Genomic DNA, 27,805 nt, shown 5'->3' with positions numbered 1-27,805 from the left:
CTGGAACATCGCTAATAGTGTTTGACCTCTTGGCTGCCTGTTAAGGAAATCATTCCCCGCGGATGGCTTTTAGCTTCGCACAACACAGGTGACTAAGATCATCTGTTTTGCAATTACACGGTTCTATTTTTAGCGCTTCTAACAACAACACTTCATGTGATTCAAAGCAGAATTTATTTAATTGTGATGCTGTTTATAGTTTTACATTCTGTGTGTTTTTGTCGTGTAAAGTGAATATCTATAATCAATTCATAGGTTCAGGTGAGTATTAACCATAAAATGCGTTTTAAGTGTGCTTTTTGCCAGGTTTTAAGGCAACCAGCTTATATATAGGCTTACTTCTAAGCCAGTTAGAGACTTATAATTATGCATGTGAGATGTTGTTTATATCTGAGAGCACCCAGCATGAAACAAACTCCAAAGAAAGTGTGTCTCGGTTTTCTTGCTCTCATATAGAATAAAAATAGAAATAAATAATCTGCTGGCCATCTATCCCGGGGTGTCTGTTGGTGGCAGAGAAATGGGGCCCCTGCTCTGGCATCAGCTGGACAGCTCCACGCTGGTCCTTTGAAAAAGAGAAAAGGAGGGAACGGAAGATCAAAGGCCATTGCAACACCATGTTTTATTCTGTCTCGCGCCGCAGCGCTCACAGTTCTCCTGCCTTCAGCAAAAGAGATCTCAGACCTGAGGTTTGTGTACTCTATAGCTTCACCAAATTAGACTGGTCCCAGACCTGGGCAATATAAATAATTCTCTTGAGAGGTATGTGTGTAAGTGGGAGTGCAACAGCTTGCTCCTTGAGTGCCTGGGGAACTGGGAAGGAGTGGAAAAGTAGGTCATAGTGGCAAGATTAGGGTAATGAAGTGTAAAAGAAGAGAAATGTGGGATTATCACTGGGAAATGACTCAAAATTGATCTATCATTCATACATCGATGTCCACTGTGTGTACAAAACTGGACAGCGTGGAAGAGGAAATGTGATATGAAATCAGTAAGATTGGCAACTGCTTCATCTTTCACAGGCTGCCGTTCGTCTTGGCTTTCAAAGGTCAAAACAAGATAATTTAGAGAACAATGAAATTGCCACTGATAAAAATTGAGTTCCTGGAAACTTATCTGAACATTTCCTGGCATGACATTCGATAGATATATACAATATGGTTTAACAGGTGCTTTGTGCTCTTTTCAATATTCCTTTTCTTGGTTGGATGACTGCATTTACAGATTTTGTTACATCACCATATTTCTTCATTATGGACAACTGAAGGAGAGATTTTGCGAGAAAAATACGGCAAGATCAGCTTGTCAGGCCACTATGTGCAAAAATTTATTTTGGGTCATTTTTTACACAAATTTCCATTTAAACATTTGACTGTGGAGCTGATGTGAACTCGCTTAGAGCATAAGTACAATGATGAATTAAAGTAATTAGAAAATGATGCACTGCAGCCCTCTCCAGTGATGATTGGCAAAAACATGTCAGGGCAACATCAGCATTAATGAGCCATAATCGACATAGGCCTAATTAGCAGCACTTTGTACTTTTATGTAGGTTTATCATCATTAGCCAAGCCAGGCTTGATATGGCATTGAGTATGTGGGTGGCATAAGTGTTTGTTTATCGTGTAGACACGGAAAATAGTTACATGCTACAACAGCCTCGGTGGAGGGAAGTGTTTCTGTAGGCCTACATCTCCCATCAGGAGGGGCTTTTGGGCTAATTAGATCTCCAAAGACTTCGGAAACTGTGGAAGGAAACATGCATATTAAAAAAACAAGGAAAATTAACGGTAGTTGTTTTGGGTTTTTCATAGCTAGCTCAGCTCAATTAGACAAGCTAATCAAAAAGACTAATAAATCATCTATCACTGGGACTATTAGAATCAATCAGCGAAGGTTTAACACCACTTTCTTTGGAATTTTATTACTACGCATGTAAGTCGTACTTAGTCTGGACGGTGTTGTATATTGTTATTCTGCCATTTCTCCCACTGCTGATCATAGGGTGTTTGACATTATTAATAAAAATATTAATCAATCGTGTCTTCTGCCATCCGCCAATTTACATATCTTTACATGGAGCAACTGAGCATGGAGCCAACTCCCCGCTTAATAATTCAAGAGATGTTTTCCCTTTCTATTGTCGTTTCAAGGCGTGAGCATGCTGGGTTTATTTTTCTAATAAAACCAAATGGCACAATGAGAGGATGGAATTATCCTGGTTGTATTTAATTGAGTTTGACCAGGTCCCCGCTCGGTGTCGGTCTAATCTCCCCGCAGCACTGTAGTCTCTCTCCCAGGGAGACAGGGGAGGCCGATAAACTTTGAAGCTTGCGCTGAGAACCTGCTCGCTTCACCCTCTGCATTATTCATGATGCAGGGACTAGAGCATCTTCAAATGGCCTGTCATTTCCTTTTACCCTCCATCACAATGGCCATATGCTGCACACACTAGAGGAGGGGATAGGGGAAAGCAATCTGCAGCTAAGCCTAGCCAAACAGGAACACATACATACTAACAGATACATTCACAGGTAAACCCACACAAGGAGATATGTACAAGTGGGGAAGCTGGGACTAAAAAACGTCTGCTGTGGCATATTTCAATCTTGTGCCATTCAAAACTAACCTCCTCCCACTGCTTCATCCCCCCCAGACAGCTACTGCTGCTAAAGTAAACACGATGGTACCCCGTATTGCTGCCAAACTGGCATTTGCAGAAAAGTTATAAAAGGGCAAAAATGAGAACAATCAAAAGTTTTTGGCAATATGTTCAAAGATTTGCAAGTCTTGTGACATTTTTGGAAAGGTATGAACTTGCATAATTGTTCTCTTAGGAAACAGAAGATGCAAATCTCTCATGATGAGGTGCGGTTAGCTTTTTTTTTTCCACAGCTAAACAAAGTGTGGAGGCGTACTCAGTGTTTGAGTATAAGTTGTAAGGATCTTCTCTCAGATCGGTGACATTTTGTCAGCCGCTGCGGAGTCCCTGCAGCCAGTGTTCCGCACGTTATTTGTGTTTACAGAGTTTGTTTGCGTGACAAAACCACACAAGGCACGTCCCTCGGAGGTAATTGGGATTGCCGTCATTTGGCCTCCCTAATGTCTGCCATTCAGCATTAACATATCATTAGCTCTTTCTGGGACCGTTCACTCAGAAAATTAGAGGTCTCCATAGACCCCCGGCTCCATCAATATGGCGAAACCAGTTGACACCTTCTCTTTGTAGTTTTCCTGAGAGAAAAGCAAAATGGAGATAGGCGTGGGAGTAAGAATGGCAGATCAAGTGGTACGTCATTATATTACTTTATAAAACTTTGTATTTGTGACCGCAGCTCATGAAATGTAATTTGCTCTTCTCAAAGAATATAATTGAAATTTTTTTCATGACCTTCACCTTGAAGTAAAAAGATGGTGCAGACAGATTGTGGAACGTGATAAAATTACATATATGGTTCCCGAGGGCTGACATGGATTCTACTAAAATAACATCAGCCTTAAAGTGATTCATTAAATGCTATTGTAAAAAGCCTGTCCTTGTCGAATGGTTGAGATGAACAGCACTGCTATGATACCTAATGACAAAACATCTGGTTGATTGTTCCTACGCTGTGATGGAATTGCTGTAGCTTGGGCATTTAGTCTTCGTAAATACCTTGTTTTGACACCTATAATGGCACGAAGTCTAAGTTGTTTTTGTTGTTGATGCACACACTAAATAGGTAGATGCTGTAAAGTGAAGTTCTTCTCCGGGGTAATTACCTGTTAAAAATAAATACAAATACAAATGTGCAACATCACAGATCACAGTTTGTCATTGTTTTTTCTTTAACACATATATTTAGAATACATATCTATGGACTGCAGGAGAAAGGGCACGCAAACTCCACACGGAAAGGCCAAAAAGAAACAGCTTCTTCACTGAGCTTTTAGAAACCATGTTCCTTCTTACATTCAGGGGCGTAATTTCCAGGGGGGTTAGGGGGGTTATGACCCCCGCCCAATAACCAGACCTAACCAATATAATCCCCCCAATAACATTATGAATTATCTTGCATAAATAGGCTGTTTTCTTTACTCATTTCAGATATTACCAGCAAAGTAGTTACATGTTTAATCATCTGGGAATTTACCCAGATTTATTTATTTATTTATACAGAGCTTGACCCCTCCCAGTGTTCAGCACAAAGTTACACCGATGCTTGCATGTAATGCCCTGCTTTGGTTTCTGATTGTATATGTTTGTGCTATCCATTGTATTTTGAAACAAGAGACTGTTTTTGTGTTTTTCACTCAAAGCTATTGTTCTACGTTAGAAACAAATAAAGAATACATATTTTGCAATTTGAATAAAAAATGTCTTTTATTTTATTGCTCTCAACAGGAGTGAAAGAAGGTTAGGCTGAAGTTTTTCTTTCTTGAAAAACAAACAACTAAAACATGTACTTGTTATATGTAGATATTTTAAAAGGAGATTATTAGGAAAATTCTTCTTTAAATGGTGCCTGGTAGTAATACTAATTGAAGTAATATTGGTTGTTTATTGAAAATAGAAAAGGAGAAGTACAAGTAGCAGCTGTAAAAATAGTGAGAATGGTCAGGAATTTTAGCATAATAACAATTATTATGTGATCTGAAAGCTGAAAAACATTAGTTTGTTTAAATGTGAGAATTTTCTGCTTTTTAAACAAATCTACTATATTTTTTTTTATCAACTAAACATAATCCTTTAACCCTGGTGTTTTGAAAATAACTAAATGCCGTCATTATTGGTACCACTGTTCCACAGGATTTATGTCTAAACATAAATCGAACATAATCATAAATTCATGTGATTTATGTGTAAACATGTCTTATATATAACGAGACCCCAGCTAAAAAGCATTATGGGTTATTTATGGGTTGTCTAAGAGATTCATTTTAACCATAAAAAATGAAAAAATGTAACATTTATTAACATGTATTTCTGATCGAATTGATATTGTTTTATTGATTAATATTGTTAAAAGACACATTTTCAAAAATGGCCAACCATCGTTAAAGGACGACTTAATATAAAAGCATAATTCTTAGGGGGAAAATTATTTTAGGAAACAGAAAGGAGGTTTCTGGCACAATCTCGCTTACCTCACTTTAAACATCACTGCAATTTTATAATAGATATGGATGACATGTTTTTTATTCTTTCTGTGCAATCACAAAACTCTATCTCTTGGAGGATTGGTATACTGTTCGAATATGATTTGTTGGTTAAATCTCCCTATTATTTCGTATTTCTTATTATTCATATTTATTTAAACTGCTATTAGCAATATTCTTCTTAATGCATTGGTCAAATAATAAAGCTGTTCCACTTCTTTAAAGAATATTTTGGAGACAATTCTGCAAACTTTTTAAGCATTTTTCTGTGATTCATATTTGACTGGTTACTATATCTAAAATGTTAAATAAGGCGATACTTCAAAACTTCTTGTAGGTGTTGGGATGGATCTAGATTGTTAGATTAGCTTTTTGACACAAACCATGAATAAGACGGGAATGTGTGTTATTGGCTAACCAACTGAACTAAGCGCCCAAAACTCTGCTTAAAGAAGCCCAGCTCAATGATTTTTAAAAATCATTGAGCTGGCAACCAGACATATCATAGAGAAAAAAAACCTATATGATCACTGACAGTTTTATACAGTTTGACATCACATAATTTCCCAACCCTAGTAACAATAAATGCCACATTAATCATGAATTTTGTTGAGGTCACAGGTATTCTTGCAAATGCACTGCACTGCTGTGATTATAAACCAGTCAGTAACAGAAAAGTCTGAGGTGTACAAGGCGGCCTTTATGAAAGAAATAAGAAAGATATCCTCAAGGTAGGCTACCACATGGTTGGCAGGTAAATAAAATTATCTGGCCAGGGGATAAGTTTGGGTTCCTGATGGGCGTATCAACACATATGCACACTGAGTAAATATTTCCCAGGGATGGCCATTAGAAAGTAGACTGTACAGTGGTAAAGGCTGTCTAATCCCTGCTGGTATGTGTTTCAAATTCAGCAGACAGAAGGAAGCTGATCCAATTCCCTGCATCCTGCAGGACACAGATCTGCATTTCCTCTGCACTTTGATGAAACAGCAGCCAAGCTGTCCGCCTCCATTAACAGCCCCTCTGATTTTACACCGTGCTCTGACAACTCTGTGTGCTTGTGTGTTTACTTGTATGTGTGTCTGTGGGTGCATATAATAAATATGTCTGTGCGCATATGTCTGTGATGTATTTCTTGGGATCTGCATGTTTATATTGCTTTATAGCAATGAGCTTGAGGTATCACGACTAGGAAAGTCTGTGTTTATTTTTAGATCATATGAACAAACTGAAATCTGTTATAGGTTACAGAAAAAAACAACATTCAGGCCCTATTTCCATCAATGAGAGCCAGAGCATATTCATGCTGGTTTCTCGCGGCTTTAGAAATCTTTCTTATCTCTTGAACAGCAGACTATTTTTGCTTGAGTTTCCTTTATTGTCAGGATTGGTCTGACCATGTGCCATGTTCACAAACTGTATTTTCAGATTAGGCATAGAAATGCTATCTTTTGTCACAATGTGGTGCCTGGAAACTACAGGTTATTATCACTTTAATTGGCCGTTTTTGACTACTTTTGATTTTACCTCTATATTTCTCCTTTAAAATATATTTTTCTTGCCTTGTTTGGTATCATTATTTTCAGCACAACTTCAAATATCTGAAATTTGAGTTATTTTTTCATTTTGGTATACTATATTAGCACAGTTGATCTAAATTCAGACAAAAAATTCAAAATCCGAGTAGAAAAACGTTATATTTTTTACTGTAAAACCCACAAACATGTTTAACGAATCATTTTCATAACTTGAAATGCAAATAGAAATTGTACATTTCTAAAAATTACACACAAGTTTTGCAAACAACAAAGTTATATGGTACTATTTACCTAAAAATGCAGCCAAGGCCTCAGGCGTTTTTTTTATATAACCATTTAAATCTATTTACAGAACAATCAGGTGTTCTGCATCAAATAAGAAGGCACACAAATTATTTGTGCCAGTCCAAAAAATGTAGTTTGTGTTCAGTATAAGACAGAGGAGAACTCCACAGGCCTAAACCCTGCAGGTCTGACAGCAGGAGGTGCATCAGTCCAGTTTTCCATGTGGGAACAGCGTTTACACTGAAATCTGCCTTTGACGGCTTTTTTTTTTTGGAGAAAATATGAAATTCAGCAGTCTAACTGACACAAAATACAAAATAATAACTACACAACACACTAACTATAGCCTCCAAACACGCTAAACGTCACTAATGTCTCACATATGAAAACTCTCTCTCTCTCTGTCTTTCTCTCACAGGCGTCACTCCTAAAAACTTCCCCTTGTCCCTAAACAACCAAATGTCACATGTTTGCCATATCATTTTTTTTGATTGGCTGACATGGTAAACTCTAACACCAATAGGGAAGGGGCATTTTTTCTTTTTCTTTTTTCGCTCGCAAGCGGAAAGCATTTGCTAGCGCTGTCTGTAGAAAACGCCGTTTTTACCGGTCTTCCCGCTGTAAACACCAATGTTTTGTTCAGAAAAAAACATCTCGTGTATTTTTTATCATAACTCTGGTTCTACGTGGCCCATCGAAACAATTCAAAAGCTGGTATATAGTTTGAAGTCTGCATTTTCGACCCAAGTTGGAATGGAGACTGACTTACTGCATCTTGTAGCTGTGTCGTCTTAAATTGGTCATGTGATGTTGGCGCGCAGGCGCGTCCGGCGACCCCAGAGGGTTAACAAACTGCTTCACTTTTTAATGAACAATATCGTACGCTAGCAAATCCATTTTCTTGTTTCTATTTATTATATTTATATCAGGGTTGAGAATGTCTCTTTCAAGTGACCCACCAGACAGAGAAGTCAGTTATCTGTTCATTTAAATCAATGAAAAAAATCTCATTGTAATTAAAAGCAGAAATCCCAATAAAACAGCTGCATCACACTCAAGCTCCTGTCACAGTCAAAGACTGACACTTAAAAGCTTGCTGTACTATGTCAGAGGGAGACTGGGTGTATTAAAACAACACATGGTGTTACTTTTATTGTTATATGCTGTCACCCCTCATACGCATGTTATTAAACTGTGACAAGGACACTGTGGTGTAAACCAGCCCCCTCATTCTAACCGTAGATCAGTACGAGTACGGTTGGTGGTTTGAATTCTCATACTTAAGAGTTTGTTAAATGCCACGCAGGCTTGTCACAGTTATGCAAAAACAATGATCCGCCCCAGCTTGAAGGGCAAGGTAATAAAAAAAAAAGAAAACGAAACACAGCATATTTTTGTTCCACCTCCGTGATGACGTGTGTACACAGGATGGTTAACTACGATAAATTGGCCCGAAATTGGCCAATGAGTTCAGACGCACTTGTAATGTGGCTTAAATTGCATGCCCTTTCAGGCAGGGGAACAAACCTCCTCAATGTCAGCGTTCTCTCCCACATGTTGAGTGCTTAGTTTGCCATGCAGTACAGGATCTCCAGGCCTGTTTAGTATTCACCCACTTGAATTTCCTAAAGGTTACCAAACCTAATTAGACATTTATGCAGGATCTTCAAAGGTCCCTCCGTTATTAATGATGTGCTACTTCTGAGGACTGCATCGATGGCTTTTTTTCTGACTCGGAGAGCGCACGCCTCACAATATGTGCATACACAATGGAGACACGCAGCCATCCAAAATGCAAGAAGAGACTTTTAACTGTTGCAGTGTTAAAGTGGCCCAGTGTTTTTGAGAAATGTTGCGATTCAAAGTTAGCTTATTTTTTTCCATAAAATGTTCTCATTTAAACATTTGATATGTTTTCAGCATTTATGAGAATTGCAAGCTGTTACATTCTGTTTTTAGTTACATTTTACGCAGTAACCCAACTTTTTTGGCATTGGGGTTGCACATTAACACAATGACATCACACATTGTCCAATTTAGTTTTATCTGACCGTGGTTGAAGAATTCACATCATGCTCTCACACCAGGAATGTCAAGTGCAGTTCTCCAATCCGGAATTCATTTCCACACCCACATTAGTCTTTGTGTTTGTACTCACTGTTATTGCTTTTACACACACTTCACTACTAACAACATCTTCCTATTGTGTTGGTGTATTTCTCATCTGAATCGGCTCTACAACATCAACATCAGTTTTACCCTAGTACTGTTGCCCTTCCCTTCACTTGAAATTAAATAGAGACACATGTTCTCAGAATCTGAATACTTGAAACAAATAGAAACACAGGTGCACATCCTGACACTGTCATAATTACACAAGCATACACTATACATGTAGGCAGCATAGCTTTACTGTACTACACAGTAGCTGGTGTTATGGTCAAAGTCTTTGTTGCTGTTTTCTGATGTGTGTAGTGTCAGGAATGATTTGTGACAGACGAATAGCAGAAAGACAGAAAGGGAAGGTTTACAAGATGATAGTGAGACCTGCTGTGATGTATTGTTTGGAGATGGTGGCATTGACAAAAAAGGTGAAGAAGTATAGGTAGAGGTGGCACAGTTGAACATGGTAAGATTTTCATTGGGAGGAACAAGGACGGACAGGATTAGAAACGGGTATATCAGAGGAAAAGCTTGGGTTGAGCAGTTTGGAGATAAAGTTAGAGAGGTAAAATTGAGAGTGTTTGGACATGTGAAGAGAAGGAATAGCGGCTATAATAGCTCCTGGCAGGCAGGAGGAAAAGAGAAAGACCACGGAGAAGGTAAATAGATGTAGTGAAGGACGACAGGTTTGGTATGACAGAAGAGGATGCCAGGGATAGAGTGAGACTGAGGCATATGGTCTGCTGTGGTGACCTCTAAAGGAATCAGCCACATGAAGAAGAAGATAGTATTACTTTGTGTCTGAACACTTTTTGTCCTACACTAGGCCACACTGCTTGCAGCACCCTTTCAAAGTCAGTAAGTATGAAACTATTTGGTGTTTAAGTCTTAAAACCATGATGGAAGTATTTTTAATTCACTGGTCACAGAGTTGAAGTGACCAACTGACATTGCATGTTTGGACATAGGTGAAAAATGTGATTTGCAAAAGCATGTGCTTAGAGAATTGAACTGTGTTAAGAGTCGTGAGAATGATGTGCCTAATAGTAGAACTGCAACAAAGGATTTGGGTAAAATCATGACTAAAAGTGCCAATAATACAATTTAATAATAATACAATAAAGCACCTCTCTCTGTAGGACACTCTATAATATTTTACAGATTGTGTATAATAGCAGTAAAACTATTCAAAAACTATTCAAGTAAAGGACTAAAAAAAGACTAAACATTAATTTCTCACAATTTAGAGGCTGGAACTTTATATTAGAGCTGATCAGCTCATCAGCTGTCACGTCTAATTTGTTTACCTTTATTAAAACTAAGTATATCATTTATGCACACTAGCGGGAGGGCAGTGTAGTTCTTTCATTTATTCATACTACAACAACTGACAGTCTAACTTAGGATATAAAGTGAGACAAAACTGCTTTTAATGGAATAGCTTGGTTTTGGCATTCCCCTCAGAAAGAATAAAACGATCCTCCAAAGGAATAAAGCCAATCTTGGCTCAGTGTCAAAATTAAAATGCTTCCTTCAGAAAAACAGGACCCTGGTCCATCATTTTCCCATGACCAGAATGTGAAATTACTTTATAAAGAATGCGAAACAAAGCCAGGAGACACCTCCAACCTCTCTTAGCCATTTAAAATAATTAACTAAATCTAATGCAGGGATTAGTCCAACATTATGCGCCCGTGTTTGCATCCAGTCTTAGTAATGCATTAGGTAACTGTAGTTGACAAGACAACCTAAATAAAAATAAAACTCAGTTTACATTTATTATTTACATTCAGACTTTAATCAATTATGAATGATGGCTAATTAGTGGTGCGCAGGGGTCATCGCTCTTTGCAGTGTCAGAGTCTGCTAAATGTACTGTATGTCACGGAGTGCGGACATTGACAAAAAACCTCTCACCACTTTACAGATTTAGGTGTCTTTCTTCTGAGGAGACTTCACTAATCATCTGTGAAAGTGTGTGCACTGTGCACGCGTGCTCGCGCGTGCCCGCTTGTGTGTGTGGGAATGTGCCCGTGCGCGCGTTTGATAATAATAAGGCAAGTGAAAATGAAGAGGAGCTAAACTGTGTAAGTCATTTCTCATTTCCCTGCTTCAGTGCCTGTCAGCAGAAAGCCTTGCATTTTGAATGATGGCTCAGACAACAAAAAGTGAACAACAAACCCTTTGGCTCCAAGGAGGGAAATGGAGGGAGACAAAGAAAGAAAGAAGAAAGAAAGAAAGAAAGAAAGAAAGAAAGAAAGAAAGAAAGAAAGAAAGAAAGAAAGAAAGAAAGAAAATGCACACAAGAAAAAAGAGACAAATGCACAGTTTCTAAAAAATGACCAAACAAACAAACAAAGCAAAATCCCAATATCAATGCTTTGATAAAACCACTGAACATGCCCTGAAAGTGAAACATAATAGAGAGAAAAAAATTACCTATACAGTTGGCACTCATACAGTTTTAGAAGGACCTTTCAAGGGGCTGATTTAATGTGAGAGCATCAATCCTTTAGCAGCACCGGGTCTTGACAGCAAGTGAAAGTAATCTCTTCTTTATTAATGGGACTTTTCACTTTGGACCCGAGGCCTTTGGTATTCCATAATAGTAGTTTCATACTACAGACCAAAGGAAAGAACAATATGAAATCAGATCAAGTGGATGTGTTATGAATGATAAGTGTATTTCTTTGTAAATTCAGCCGAGTCTTTCAAAGAAATACAAAAAAAAAAAAAAAGGAATGTAAGCAGCTAAAGTAGCAAAATAGATTATACACTGCTTATTTTCATGTAATCAAAAAGTGTTGAGCCTCCTTGAACACATTATTTGGCTGAAAAATAAATATAAACCATGTAGCCATGCAGCTACCCTGTGGGGAACTCTGGAAACTTCAGTTTGACCCTTTGCTTTAGCTTTAAATCCTTAAAAATTGATTATTTCAGTACTTTATCTGAATAGCATAATGTGTAATACAAAAAAGTTTTGCTTAAAAAAAAATAGAATGATTTGTTTACAGTTCTCCTCAGTTTTTCCTTTTGTTTTGGCTTCAGCCAAGTTACTTCATATATAAACGTCAGAACCAGCCAGTCAACACATCCAGTCTGGTCTATTCGCTGGCTTTACAAAGACTGAAAGTGCAGTGCAGTCATTAATAACTCAGTAAAATACACTGCTGCTGGTTGGATGGAGTGAAAATGGATGGAAATTTATTTTGACAATACTGTGCAAAAGTCACTCCCCATATGGAAAAGAAATAGAAAATATATGATTTACTCATGAAAGTGGCCACTTTCATATATTGTTTTTGTATCCAAAACATACAAGTTTCATTTATATAATTTTTCTAGGGATCTTATATCTGTTTTCACTCTTCTATATGCTTTTCATACAAGTTTCACACCAGACAGATACAAACTTTATAAGATTTATATATATCTTTTCCATACGGGTCATTGCATTTTGTTTTGCCAGGAAAACGGTGCAGTGATTTTCTGAAACATGCAAACATACATCAAAATATATGTAGTGTATGGGGCAAAAGCAGAGCTTGTGTCATGGGCCGCGTGAGTGGCAGTATTTTTCCGCTGTGTGTCATGTCTCCTCCTCTGGGCGGAGTCATCCTCGTCTCTCTCGGGAGCTGCACCTGGAGCTGATTAACTCTGTAGTATTTAAGTCCAGCCTTGACAGCTGCTCTATGCCTGAATCTCAACTAACTAGCTCGTGTCCATGGAACATTCTTGCCACCGGGCTACAGCGACTCTCGGCCCCGTCGTTGAACTCGCCTGCCGCCATCACAGCCATCGTTCGGGTACGGTCTACACTCTCACCTGTCTGCCTGCCCCCTTGTCTCACTACTGGACCTTCTCGTACTGGATCAATACTCACCCGGACCTTCACAAACTTACCTCCTCCTCTCACGTACCTCCACCTCTGGACAAGTAAGCCACAGAATTACTCTCATTGGATATCTCACTGCAATCCGTTTTAACTCCACTCTGATACACCTCTCCTCTCTTACAGTCTCCCTGACCACCGGCTCTCTCCCTCGTTTCTCGGCCTGATTAGATATTCCCTACGATGTCCAGCTCCAGCTTTGGGACCCCATTGTCATGCTCATGCTCTCAAACAGATAACTTTCAGTATTTATCTCTCCTACCATAATTGGTGTTTTAATTGTCATAGTGTTCTACCCACAGTCATGTATATATTGCCATTTCTGTATGCATAGTTATAGTGTCTTTGCTCACGTCACAGCTTTTGCTCACTACTATTCTAGTAAAATTGTCTCTCTCCGCTGCCCCATTTGCTAGTATTCATTCGTGCCTTGGCATTTCACTCACCCCTGTATGCAGTCGCTGTACATGTGCACAAGCATTGTATTTATTCTCGTTCTTGTAATTAAACTTCCTTCACGTATCTTGAGTGTCTGTGTAGAATCTGTCTTTTGGGTCCATTCTGTGTCTGACGGCTTGTACTGTGACAGTTTGTGTAATTCTAACACACTCAAAACAATAATTGGCATGACCACCTTTGTTCTTCAACACTGCCTGAAGTCTAAGATGAGCTTTATTGAAGTTCTTTAATAGTCCTCAGGAATAATTCCTTAATGACATCTGAAGCTCTTCTTTGGATGTTTGCTATCCCACAGGGCTTTAACAGTTTTGAAGTTCAGGCTCTGGGGAGGCCAATCCATGACTAACAGTGTTAAACTACATTTTTTTTCAATCTAGGTATGCTGTTATTGCATTTTGGATCATTTTTATGCTGAAAAGGGAAGCTGGTAAAGACCTGTTGCCACTGAATTTCAGTCCAGCTCTTGTATAATTTGGCATCCTTCAACCTTATTTTCCCCGTTTCCCTTAAGAATCCTTAAAAATGGCTTCTTGACAGCCGCTCCTCCAGTGAGACCATTTCTGATGAGGCTTAAGCCAACAGCCAACAGATGGATCAACTGAAGGGCCAGCTGCATCTCAAGTCTTATGTCAGGTCTTTGCTGGATTTCTTATTTCTTAAAGGACATGACTGTGAGACACAGCTTGTGCTTTTTTTTTTTTTTTTTTTTTTTTTTTTTTTTTTTTATAAAAGCCTGTGTCTTCTTTTGTCCTCCACTTGTTCAGTTTCCATTTGATGACACGCTGCCCCCCCCCCCCCAAAAAAGAGCAAAAAACACATTATTTTGCATCAGTGTATTATACATTCCAAGAAAGTCCCTAAATGTCAATTCTGGATATTTTCTTCAATGAGTAGTTATGTACGGACAAGAAATGTGTGGTGGCTTAAGACTTTTGCACACTACTGTAGCTATAGATAAGTTGCTTTGGTCAGTTATTTCAGCTAGTTATTTTGTTTAACAGTGAAAATGGGCTGAAAGAGGTAATGTGAAAAACAATTTAAAATGATGGCAATGATGCTGAATATGTACTAAATGTGAAAAGTTATAATTAAGGGTTTGGTGATGTCCTCACTGGTTTAAAATCAGTTGTTATCTATTTTCTGCTGGTTAGCTACAGCATGTTCAATGAAGTTGTAGCAGGCTTAGCCGGCTCTACCATTCCAGATGAGATACATAATCTCTCCAGTGTGTTCCAGGTCTACCCTGTAGTCTTCTACAAATTAGACACGTCTGGAAATCTCTTCTCCGAGTGAATGGAGGGTACTCATGAGAACCACCTGAGTGATATCTAAACCCTTTCCCTATCTTAATGCTTTGGCCAATCATCATTTTATTTGGATTTTCCTTCTTTTAGGCCATTCCCAGAGCTTATGACCATAAGTCAAGGTTGGAATTTAATTTGGAAAGGTCTTACCTTCAGGCTCAGCTCATGCATTAGTTATGAACAACCGAACTCTCAAAATCCTGAACTTGACCTCTCTCATAGTAACTGTAAGGATGTGTGTTTATCAGATTTTATTGATGGCAAAAAAAACAACTAACAATTTTATATATATATATATATATTCAAAAATATACAATGGCATACTATACTATTCATTTATTCTTATTCAAATGCAAATATCTTCTGATCAAAATATTTTGGCTCCTTCTCCAGGCAGTCAAATTTCATTTTAGCATGAGATCACCATATCTGAGTATAGTATATAGCTCTTCTTTATACAGCCTTACATCCAGTATATAAAACCAGGAGAATGACCCAAACAAAAAACAAACTCAAAGTCTCAAATGTGAATCAACCAGAAGACTTTTACAAGACCAAGTTTGTAGCTAAAGTAGCAGAGTGAGGTTTTTTTTCATAATTAGTGCATACTAGTTCCAAAACAAGTACTCTATAATAAAACACAGGCAAAAAAACAACAAAAAAAACCCCAATCAAGATTCCAGTAAACAGTCATAAAGGCACACAGCTCATTCAAATACAAGAATCTAAGAAATGTGATCTGATTTAACCTCATTTAAGTTTGAACACTATCCACTTTAAGGCTGTCTTTTTAGAAAGTGCTCCAATGCCTCCATCACAGCCGAGGTCTTTTTTTTTAAATAAATATTTTCCCTCAAATGCCTGAGAATGTAACATGGATCTTTTTGTGTACAATAGGAACAGTGAATGTGCTGTAGACGTCCCCAGAAAGATGTCATTGAAGGGGCCAAGCTTTTTTGCACTGTATGGGTAGAGCTCCAAAACTTTGCTCTTAACACCTTGTATAAATTCATTCAGTCTCAGCACAGCACAGCACAGCACAGCTACCATGACAAGATTATAATTCTAACTTTGACCAACTTATTTGAAAATCACCTCCATGTATGTCACTTTTATTATTAGTGACTGATGTTTTCTTCCACAATAAAATTTGTTACTTGGGTAGTAGGATTAGCTTTCTGAGTAAACAGAAAACAGAGCTGAACAATGTTGACATCATGTGCTCTCCAGCATTATACAGTAACTCACTTTGCTGTTACCTTTCTTACCCGATGTCTACTCTTTCCAACTGTACTTGATCTGCAGCTGAGTTTGATTCTTTCAAATTAGCCAACCTATAGCTCAATACAGTATGCAACAATCACACTTACCAAACTTACTGCACTGAGATTTTGTATGCATTCACTGGGTTATGATCATGTTTTATTACAAAACATGTTGTCCATCCTCAACAATGAAAGCACTGAAAAAATGATTACATATTATCATGGGTCTGTGAATGAAAAATCAAAATAACAGTGATGGTGATTGCTATCTGTAACAAAACCAAATTATACATGTATATATCTACAATCTGTCACAAAAACACCAAGCACAGTTTTTTCAGTGACTTTGTTGGGGCTTGAAGCTGCGTCATTCACAGCAGCTCTGTATTGCCTCTTATGTAGCTAGCAGCGGATATTTTATAAGCCAAGATTTAAATGATGACTGAATATTTATTGCTGCAAGCTGTTTCCTTAATTATTATCAAATTGCATCGTTTTTTTAATGTAAATAATAAAAGTAAGTATTATAGCAGTGGTGTGAACCTGGACTGTGGAAACAAGGTAGAAAGTTCAGACACAACGTCGCCTGCTTCCATGATACACAGAGAAGAACATCTGGCAAGGTTAAAGTTCCAGCAACATTTGCAGTATGGAAAAACAACTTTATACATATAATCGGCCAATTAAAATTTCAGATGAAAAAAATATATATTTTAAAAGTGAATCATTGAAATGACCTTCTGAAAGTAAACAAAGTGTTTATTTTCATTGCATTCGCTAATTTAAAGTTAATATTTAAATGTTTTAGTATTTGGGCTCTCAAGGTGCTCAGTGACCTGTAGTTTTAAAATTCTGAGTTCAGTAACATCTACTGGAAACTCTGAGGTGCTTCTTTGGAAATCTCTGTTTGGGCAAATGGCATTCTCTGTTCATTATATGAACTTGTGGAATTCTTTGCCTTCGGAAATCAAGCTGGAGCCGGATTGAGATTGTTTTAAATTTAAACTGAAACAGCTTTTAAAGATTAACCAGTCATGGAGCCATGAATAATTTGCAGTTTTGTTATAATCTTATACCATACTGTAGTCTGTACCCTGTGGTATGTGTTATTCATTTTCTTGTGTTTTAAAGGCCCAACTAGAGACGGGGATTGCAAACTAGCTTAGGCTATAAATGCTGTTGTGTGTTGCCTGGCTCCTTCTTTTAATGTAAGTAACCAGTGGCATGTGGTGACTTTTATAGAAAGGCGAGCAGAAAGCCCCAGTCCACCCTTTATTCCACTGTACAACACGACAGACGGGACCAGATTAAATCATACAGTTTTCTGTTGCCCGTCTTTTACCCTATTCAGTTTCCTGCTGCACTTCACCTTTCTGCCAAGTCTCTGCTCTCATGTGCAGGTTTAAGTATTGTCAATTATTATTACTTGTATAGATGAACAAATATCTACTATATTACCAAAAAGTATTTAATATTAGCTGATAATGAGCAGTGGTGGAGGAAATTTAGAACTTTTACTTTAGCAAAAGAAGGAGTAAAACACTAGGAGAACACGTCATTATACATTAAATTGTATTACAGGGAAATTGTATATAAACTATCAAAAGCACAAATAATTATTCTGCAGAAAAAATGTTTCTTGTCATTTATCTATATACCAATATTTCTGAAGATGGCTGAGCTCATTTTCAAATTTCATCTACAATATTGTATCATATTTTCTTTTTTCTTTTTTTTTTGCCTGTCCCGTTTGGCTCTTTTGCCATCAGAATTGTTGTCTAAAGGCAACGAAAGATGCCCAACGGATTTACTTTACCAAATGGACCATCCCAGCCTTGCCGTATTGGTTTATTTGATTTACCTTTGCTTTTATTGTTTATTTTATTTTCATTTGCTGAACACGGGACAGACTTGACTGGGGAAAAGAAAAAGAGCAGGGAAGCAGGACTGTGATATAGGGCAAAAACCAAAAACCAACAAAACAAACAGACAAAAAAATACATATATCAATCACCTGGATCACCTGTTGAGAAAGAAAAAAGAGAAAACAAGCAAAGAAAAAGAGAGCAATATAATAAACAACATCATCGCGATGATCTATGTGAATATAACGGTAAATACTAAATATTGAATATTATTGTGCAGCACGTAAGAGCAACAGCGCACAGTGTGCTTTGAGGTAGCAGCCAAAAGGGTGTAGTTTGTGTGTGTGAGCACCCGTGTGTACACCTGTGAGCGTGAGCGTGCTTGTATTTAAAAGGTTCCTTCATGTAATGATCTGCTAGAGGGTGTGGGGAGCCATAGCCCCGTCCTCCTGGGCATAAGGCAGGTATGGAGGAGATCAAGGCTCCAGACATCCAGAGGCCCCAAGAGCAAAGGAGACCAAGGAAGACCAACAGAGGGGCAGCCGCGCCACTGTCCCAGAAAGAGCTGACGAGATGAAGGGTCACCCAGCAACCGCGGAGCAGAAGCCAGGAGGGTGGGGGATTGCAGTGACGTGCCCGTGAGCTCCGCCGGCAGCCAGCTGTGCCAGAGTGACCGAGCCCCAGGCCGAGAGGCCGAGGGCACCCCACCCCCGAAGGAGCCCGAGCGAGCCCCAGGCTCCTGGCCCCGACAAGCAGCCACCAGGAGTGAGCCGGTGGCTGTATCATATTTTCTAAAAGTTTATGTTTGTAGTGGCTGTCCTCTGGGAAAAAAAAAATGTTAATGACCTCAGAAAAAAAGCTTGCATCTCTGTTAAAACGTATTAATATATATATATATAAAAAAGCAGAGCTGTAATAAAAGGCTTGACCAAAACAGAGCTTGTATAAAAAGTCAGTGTTTAGAAAGACCAGAAAGACCACCTTTATTCTTCAACACAGCCAGAACTCTTTTAGGCATGATTTCTTGCCATTTCTATAAGGAGTCTTCAGGAATAGTTCTCCTTGAAGGATATTTATAGCTTTTCTCTGGATCTTGGCTGCCTTTATTCGCCAAGATGATCCCACACTGTTTCAATAATGATGAGGTCCAGGCTATAGGGAGGCCAATCCATGACTGATAGGGTTCCACTGTGTGTTTTTCCAACCAGGTATGCTATGTGTTTGGTGTCATTGTAATGCTGAAACATCAAAGCCGTTGCCAATCAGATGCTTTCCAGATGGTTTTGCATGATTTTCTGTCCAGTTCTTGTTTGGCAAACCCCAGCCTGTTTGCACTGGTTCCCTTCCTTAAAAATACCTTCTTGACATCCACCCATACACTGAGATGATTTCTGGTGAGGCTCCAGGAAACAGTAACTGGATCAACTGATGAGCCAGGTGCATCTCTTGAAGGGAAATCCAAAGCACTGCTTTGAATGGTTGGCTGCCTTTTGTTCTGCTTTCTGTCAAGATGATGTTGAGGTCCAGGCTCTAGGGAGACCGGCCAAGGATAGTGTTCCATTGTGTGCTTTCTATCCAGGTATGCTTCTGTTTTTGGGATCATGTGGACTGATCCAATGTGACAACTGTTTGCAAAAAATGGAACAGTGGAAAAAAGCCATGCTGAAAAATAACTTTTTGCAGATGGGACTGGACTGAAAATGACTTAAAAAAAACAGGAGACTTCCAAAGAAAAACTGGGAAACAGCTTCAGAACACCTGGAAAACTATTACGCAAGTTCAAAATTACAAGCAAGTTCAAATATTAAGAAATGAAGTGTGGTTCAAGACTTTTGCACAGTATTGTACATCATCTTACCTTCTTTTGTACAACTAAACGCTTGCTGTTGTGAGAAGAGGTCAATAATAATCAACATATGTAGGTTTTGTCCGGTAGAGTCAATGAAAAATACAATTAAGTTTAAACAGCTTTAATATAGTCCAGATCCCTCACGGTGTGATATCAGACTGTCAAATGTCTTGTAAAGGGTGCAAATATTACACCACAAATCCTCCACCAATTAGTCTCTGATGAGCAACAAAACAAGTTTCCAAAGTTTTGCATGGCATTACTTATTAATTTTACTTTCAAAGGACAATTCCCAAGACTCATCACAATGAGTGTGGAAGCTCATTAATGGACTGGAATAGAAAAGTCTCATATGAACATACTTGCCAGAAACATAGTCTGTAAATCCTAATATATTAAAGTTTGCATAATCTTTTAACACATTTACTGTCAGATTTGATTTCAGCATACATGCTGGGGTGTTAATAGCTTGGCTCCATGTAAGAGTTGGAAGTTATTTCAGCCTGTGTCACTCTCCTTACTGTTTTGAGTGTGATTTGATATTGATTATGGCCGTGTTCATTCATACTGTATACATCCTTTACAGTAGTTTTATGGTGTCCTGTTCCTACTCGGTTGCTTTCAGTGGTTTATCACTGAAATAAATGTGGAATTATATATTCATGAATTCTTTCATTTTCATGCAGATTGAAGTCTAATTTCACATTTTAAACGTCTTATAGCATTAGCTACGAGATAAACAATACATTTAAGTACTGTTTAGCTTCCAAAGGAATTGTATTAAAAAAAAGAACAAATAGGAAAAAAAGCGAAAAAAAAATGACACACACACAAAAAGCAGACTACTAAAAATAGTCCAAATACTGAAAGTCTGAAACAGATGAATTTGTATTTGTAATACAAAGATTAGCAGAAAAGATGGAAACAGAGTGTAAATAATTTAGTATTTCATCTATGGTTCATGTAAATGGGAGAAATCATAGTAAGGAAGGGATAAGGCTGGAAATCGGGCCGAAATAGGGCCGTGATCTTTCAGCCCTCAGGCGACTCCACTTTACAGTCATGATTCTCCAGTGAATATCACTGCATGGCCTCAGAAATGCACATTATCTAATTGCAGGCAAATAAAATTTGTCACTGAATCTGTAAATCCAACTAAAACATGCAAGTAGAAACCAGGCAAAGAGAAACGTGTGTAAGTGTAAATATATATATGTAAATAATCAAGATCCAGAAATACTGTCACTTCTGCTGGGCCAGAAATGATTTGAGATGCACTTGAGAGAAAAAGGAAATCATCTTGTGGTCAGATCAATCAGGAACCCCAGAGTCCAGGCTACAGAGAGGAGAGATCATCCAGCTTATCAGCACGCAGTTCAAAAGTCATCAGCTGTGACTTGTAGAGTGAACATGGCATTGGTAACATTTATGAAGGACCCTATTAATGATAAATGGAATATACAGGTTATGGAGCAACATATGGTGGCATCCAGTCAATGTGTTTCTCAGGGAAGGCTTTGCTTATTTCAGCGAGACAATGTCAAACTAAACCGTACAGAGTGGTTCCTGTAAGTTTTTGTTCATTTGTTGGGCTTTTTTTTTTTTACACACCATCCCAGTGTTAATAAAAACAGTGTTATATTACTGATAATCCACTCCAAAGCTCCTAAATGAATGAGTGTAATTCTGGCATCCAAAAAAACTTTTAATGCCAGTATATGTTGGACTCCTTATGTGTTTCCTTTGGCTCAGGAATGAATATCTTTGTTATGAAGTTTGACAATTATTTTTAAAATTCTGTAATGTTTTAGTTCAAAGTAAAGTTGTTGCTATTTTTGCCATGGTGGCACTATTGCTCTCAGTGTGGCAATATGAGTCTGTTAGTTTGTTCAGCTAAGACTTGAGTAGCCTTCCTTCACTGAATATTACACAAACTAAAATAGTATTATGATACTCAAAATCTCATCTAGATTTTCAGCTTCATACTTTATAATTATGTTCTTATTGCCAAATTACACATGAATGATTTGAGCTCTCTTCAGCCAAAACCTGGGACATACAGGTGCCATGCTTTTTTGTTTTAATGTCTCTCAAAATCCTTTCAGATAACTTTTCAATCAACTTGTTGTCTGCCAATTTAGAGTCCTCAAAGACCCACCAGTGGGCATCGTGGCATTGTATGATGGGCCTGGCACTGGTTTCAAAAGAAGAGCTGAATCTATGACCTGTGCAGGAGAGCAGAGGACAGAGACAGTTGACGGAGTGAAATCCTTCACGTTGCTGTAATGGGTATAATTACACAAAGAAAAGGGCTGTTAGGTTAAATTACCCGTGATATTCACCATGGATAATGGCAGAAATTCAGAAGGTTAAATGACACCAGGAGCTGAATGACTTTTGACATTAAGGTACTATTGAAAAGGAAATTATAAAAGAGCCTTTATGGGCAAATCCAATACCCTACACGTTGGACGGTAGCAATTGGTTTGAAAAGACTTTAAAAAGGCTTTTTTTTGTGAACACCTGTGTCTTTAGAAGCCATTGTGAGATAATGATTTAGTCTAAAAAGCATTGGCTGGATAGATTGTTTCCAACAGTGGAAGCTATTTGAAGCTCTCTTTGAGTTGCAGTGATGTCTGGAAATTGTCCTACTGAGTACCGCACCTACTCACACAAGTAACCACTGCAGGAAAGGAAACACTGAATAGACTCAAGCAATTAGCTGTTTCGCTCTTATTGTCTCTTACCTCCAGTTTTCCAGCTACCGTCCAAATAGGATTGTATGTGAAATTTTCTTCACTTGGAACTATATTCTCTTTGGCCCAAAACGTGTCCACTGCAGACAGCAAACTGCCCAATTAGTGGATGAGAAGGTAAAGGGGGCTGGGATGGACTGCTAGACAACTACCTCAAGTCACCCCACGGCAGCCACCCACACAACTAAACAAGAGCGTGTATTGTTTATCAAATGACTACAGAGGAAAAAGTGGAGCCAGACACTGTAGATGTCATGCATTTTTTCCACGTTGCCCAAGCTGTTGTGTGTCTTCAAACTTTCACTATGTTTATATTGTACAAACTTTGCTAGACATCTGACTGCCAGTCACCCATATGCTGATTGGCTGAACACGGATGTTAAACACTTGAACACATGTTAAACACCTGATATTTATTGGATACTCTTAGCATACTGTGAACTATAATTTATGTGAGAATGAGGGGCAGAAAAAAAAGGAAACAGAAAAATATGCTGGCATACATACATCTATATGAATTACACATTTGCTTACATGTTAGATAAGCTGCTTCTGACGTTCTCTTTGGTCAGGAATGACTTTATATTACTAATGCAACATCTATTACACCTATTAATGCAATGCCCCATTCTTGAAGACGACTCTCGATACATTGACATCAGCTCCAGTCCACCCCTTGTGAAATCTTCCTAAGCTCTTGAATCAACAAATTCTCTTAAGGCTGTGGACAGTGCTGGTGAGTAATGGAATATATTTACCGGCATTACGCATTTAAAATGCAAAATATGAGTTGTTGTGGTAGCTACCTGTCACTTCAGTATCTTCGATGTACTATTGCTGTGTGCTTTATTACTATTGCTGAAGGCTACTCGCCACCAAGCTAACATCTTATCTTTTGTTAACATCTGATGTTAACATAAGTCTTTGCTCCTCTACAATAAATATATTGCCCATTCAGAGAGATTTGGGCAAGAAGGTGGTAGGGAAGCAGACTCAGCAGACATTTTGGGATTCCAGAGGTGAGCAATTTATGTACAGTGGACTCTATACGTGAAACTTAACAAAACTTCCGCCAAAGTAACTTAAATAAAAAAAAACTCAAAAGTACATAGATTTGATAACACAGCTCACCTCTCCTTTCTCATCTGAGTGTGGCAGAGACTCACTATATATAGGGCCATCAGTTTCCTTCAATTAGTCCAGCCAGTACCACTCACTTGAGCTGAGTGATCTAAAACTCTACATAGTTGACTAAAAATATCCTCTCACTTCTGATTAGCACATTTACACAACTAAACGGCTCTATTTACGAAAAAAACAAACAAAAGGGAGCATTTCTATTGTTAAAGAAATCCCTCCTCTCGGTTCAACCTGCTGATGTGACATCAGTGTGACATCAGCAGGTTGCACTTTAAAATGAGGAAATGCTAGGCGGGCCTTTCCCCACACCTGACCTACATGAAGACTGAAAAGAAAGAACAAAGTATGAGCAAATTACTTAATCTGTAACATAATAAAATATAAAGAAACATGTAAATGAGTATTTGCCTTAATTTGCCGGAAACAGAATGCTTACACAAACAAACCCGGGATAGTTATTGTAGCAATGTTACTTTGAAAAATAGCAAATCATAGCAAAGAAATGCAGAGACAGAATAATGTGCATGATGTGCAAAAAAAAAAAGGGCCAACACATCTGGGAGGAGCATTACAACTGCTCATCCACTTTGTCACAAACATCCAGTTGGTAGAGAAAAGCAAGCAAGAATTTACAGGATGTGATTGCTGCATTCATGTAGTTTTAAAAAGCTTTACAATATATTAAGTAATCCAAAGTATTCAGATCACACTGAGTAACTTAACGGAAGACGTTAGAAACAACATTTTGGGGCATGTATTCTGTAATATGTAGTGGAATACGTTTTAAAAGTAACCTTCCCAACACTGGCTGTGGTCTTTCTCTTTTGCTTGTGCACCATTTCCTGCCACACTTTTTCTTTCTAGTAAACTTTCCATCATATTTCTTTTCGACAGACAGCTTTTTCAGCAGAGACGTTCTGCAGATACCCTCCTCGTTGAAGGTGTCCACGATCGTCTCCTGGACAGCTGTCAAGTCTGGAGTCTCTCCCATGTTTGAATAGTAATTTACTGAAATGGAATTTCTAGTAATTTGTGATATTGCATTTCTCATGAGCTATGAGCCATAATCATGAAAGTTCAAACAAGCAAAAAAAAATTGTAATATTTCACTTCATATGTAATGAATATAAAATGCATGAAAGTTTGCTTTGTTGAATTAAATTCTGAATAGAAATAAACCATAAAAGAAAAACTTGATAACAACAGAATAAATTAAATAACATTCAATATTAAAAAATACTTCAGGTAACATGGCCCTGCATAACAAGCATATAATTTTTTCACAAATAAGATGATTTTGTAATATTCAGCCCAACCAACAAAACCGTCTTAGTTACCTTTTTTTTGTTTGTTTGTTTAATGAATAGTGAGTGTGCACATGTCACAGGACTGCTTATAGGAATGAATCTATGCCATGTAAGTCACATAGCATTTTCTTCAGCTTAAAGAGCACTTTAGCCTATTTAAACTCATTATTTTGGTTTTAAATAAGCGTACGAACACTGTTATAAACAGCCTATTTTCCTGCTGCAACAGAGAGCAGTTTCCAGCAAAAAAAGCTAATAAAGCCACTGAGCACTCCCTACTTAATGCAGCAACAGATAAACAGCTCACAGCTGAACACAGTCACCAAGTTAAGAAGCCAAAGAGCCATGTTATATTATTTTTGTCCATTCTTGGCGGAGGACAAAACACACCTATAAGTAAATATTGACTGACTACAACTTGGATGCCCTGATACTGCCTGATCAGAAGGTGACTGCTTCCAAAAAATATAACTATAACAGCTTCACGGGATAAACAAAAATATGACGGGCTCTGTTCCCCCCACATCGCCAATAAAAACAAAAATGTAAGCTTTAAGAAGAATAGTTCATCACTGGCTTTGAGGAGAAAGAAGATGCAAGCTCCAGTCTTGGTCACTGCATACAACATTGCATCCTGACCGCTGATCAGTTGAATAAGACAACAAGATTGATGATATTGTGCAACATGGCAGGTCAGTCTTTCATGCCCTGGCCATTTAAATCACTGACACATTTAACATAGCCAACGTCTAGTGATTAATTATGCTCTCAAACTCCATTATAATAGAAAAAATATCATATCATGAAGTTTAAGTTATTCATGTTATTGAGCAGTGATAAACAAAATAAACAAAATGTATCAAACCGCCAGTATCTGTTTTTATATAAGGCTTGATCTTATCAATAAAGGAATGCGGGAGACTGACACTTTGATAAATACAGTTTCTCAGTCGGAAAATTTCCTTCACAAAATGTCAAACTTTTTGTTCGAGTCAACTCTTAACACATCCATCATAGAGCAGGAGGTGGGGCACTCCCTGGACAGGTCGCCGTTCTATTGCTGAAGAGAGACAGATCACATTCACTCTCACATTCACACATAAGGCCAATTTAGACTCACCAGTAATCTAACATGGATTTGGACTGCATGTTCTTCATGAGTGCTTCTTGGACATCCACTCAGGAACAGGAGCGCTTGTTTAATAAATCAGATTAAAAGAGTGTGTCTTCCTCTCTTGCACCGTACCATGGTGTGAGTCTTGCTAAAGATGGTCTGGGATTACAAACAGACTGGTCGGACTCCAAAGTAGAAGAGTCCAGTGAGCTCAGAGATCCTGTGGGAGACCCCGACCCTTCATATGCATAAGTTTGAAGGTAGTCGAAAGGAGGAGCATAAGGATCTTGATCAGCTTCTGCCAGCCTGTCCAGAATAAACTGCCTGAAGACCTCGTCCTCCGGGCCAATGAGGTGCGACTCTCGGAGGGACATTCGTATGCTGGCCCTGACGTCTTCCCTTCGCATCCTCCTCTCCCTTCTCCTGGGGTGGGGGCGCATTGGGACAGTAGGTTGGCAGAAGTCCAGCTCCACTCCTCCAACTCCTGATTCTCCATAATAAAACACCTTCTGCGACACAGTCTCAGGCAGCTCCAGCTCCTTCACCTCCACCTCACGTCCCTCCTGCTGTTTTCTCCTGTGTCTCCTCACCATCACCATTACGACTGACACCACTGCAGACACAACACAGCAGGAGATCATTACAGTTAAACACCAGGGCATGAGCTTTGTTGTGAAAAAAAAAAAATCTACAGTGCCCGATGGAGCATGCATGCTGCGCACAAGCACACCGAAAAGTAATAGCTGCCAGATTTGTTTTTGTGGATGCAAGAAATCGAAATGATGGCAAATTAGGCAATACATTCTTTTTAGTTTGTTTTTGTTTGTTTGTTTGGTTGTTTATTTTACTTCAGCTCACATACAAAGAAAGTGTTCCTTTATTTGCTCCATGTGGCACAGAATACTAAAACTCTTGTTATTTTGTTTCTGCCGGGTTTTCATCAGCTATTGTTCTCATCCAACAGAATGTTAGCATAGCAGGTTTTGTCATTAATCTTTCATGTGATGGGCACAGGGAGGACACAAAGCAGCCGAGGTCATAATAAAGCTCTTCACTATGCAAACCCATCAGTGTCCCAGGATGGCATTGCTACTGATGTATTGCAACCAATACGCACATTACCTGACATCATTGCTCTGCAAGCTTTCAGCATTTTAAAAGTGTGTGTTAAAGGCACGCTGGTGAGTCTTAAAAGGCAGATTCAAATGAAAGTGCAAATTTGTTAATGAAAAATCCTGCTATTTAACACATTCGCATACTTGCCAAAGTGGTGTGAGCTGGAACTGCTTTAGCTCAACAGACCTGCTGGAAAACAGTGACTTGTTTTAACGACATTTTCAGTGAAGCTGACGTTATAAAACTCCAACATCTCGGGAGTTTGATTTACTGGTTTCCTTTTCCATAAGTAATATTGAACGAAAGAGCAATTACCAGTGAAATCCTCTCTGAATGTACTTTACAAATTTTACTAATTAACTCTTCCAGTGTATTTTTTTATTAAAGCAGTTTTTTTTAAATTGAATATTCTTGTTTGATTCGACATCTTTTATTCCAGTCAGACTTTGTAGTGACGTCGTATCAAAACTGACATCTTGCTTAAAAGTGGAAATTATAATTGGAAATACTTTAAAATGCTTCTACACTTTCTCCAAAACCCAGACAAAAAGGAGCTACAGTTAGGCAACAGTGTTGTAAAAAGTACCTTACTTTTTTCCTTTTTTTT

General features: G+C 38.3%; 1 protein-coding gene across 2 annotated transcripts in view; it reads right to left on the bottom strand.

Annotated features, from left to right (window-relative positions):
• Positions 1-19,870: 19,870 nt before the first annotated feature.
• Positions 19,871-27,805, bottom strand: part of cdh19 (cadherin 19, type 2) — a 34,879-nt gene continuing 26,944 nt past the window's right edge. For both annotated transcript variants that reach the window (XM_040044154.1, XM_040044153.1), the window contains one exon: positions 19,871-26,695. In XM_040044154.1, coding sequence (XP_039900088.1) covers positions 26,181-26,695 — 515 coding nt within the window. In that variant the 3' untranslated portion in view covers positions 19,871-26,180. The remainder of the gene's footprint in view (positions 26,696-27,805) is intronic.

The sequence above is a fragment of the Simochromis diagramma genome, unplaced genomic scaffold (assembly GCF_900408965.1).
Source record: "Simochromis diagramma unplaced genomic scaffold, fSimDia1.1 OVJJ01000602.1, whole genome shotgun sequence".
Classification (NCBI taxonomy): Eukaryota; Metazoa; Chordata; class Actinopteri; order Cichliformes; family Cichlidae; genus Simochromis; species Simochromis diagramma.
This window is presented reverse-complemented; position numbering and strand designations above follow the sequence as displayed.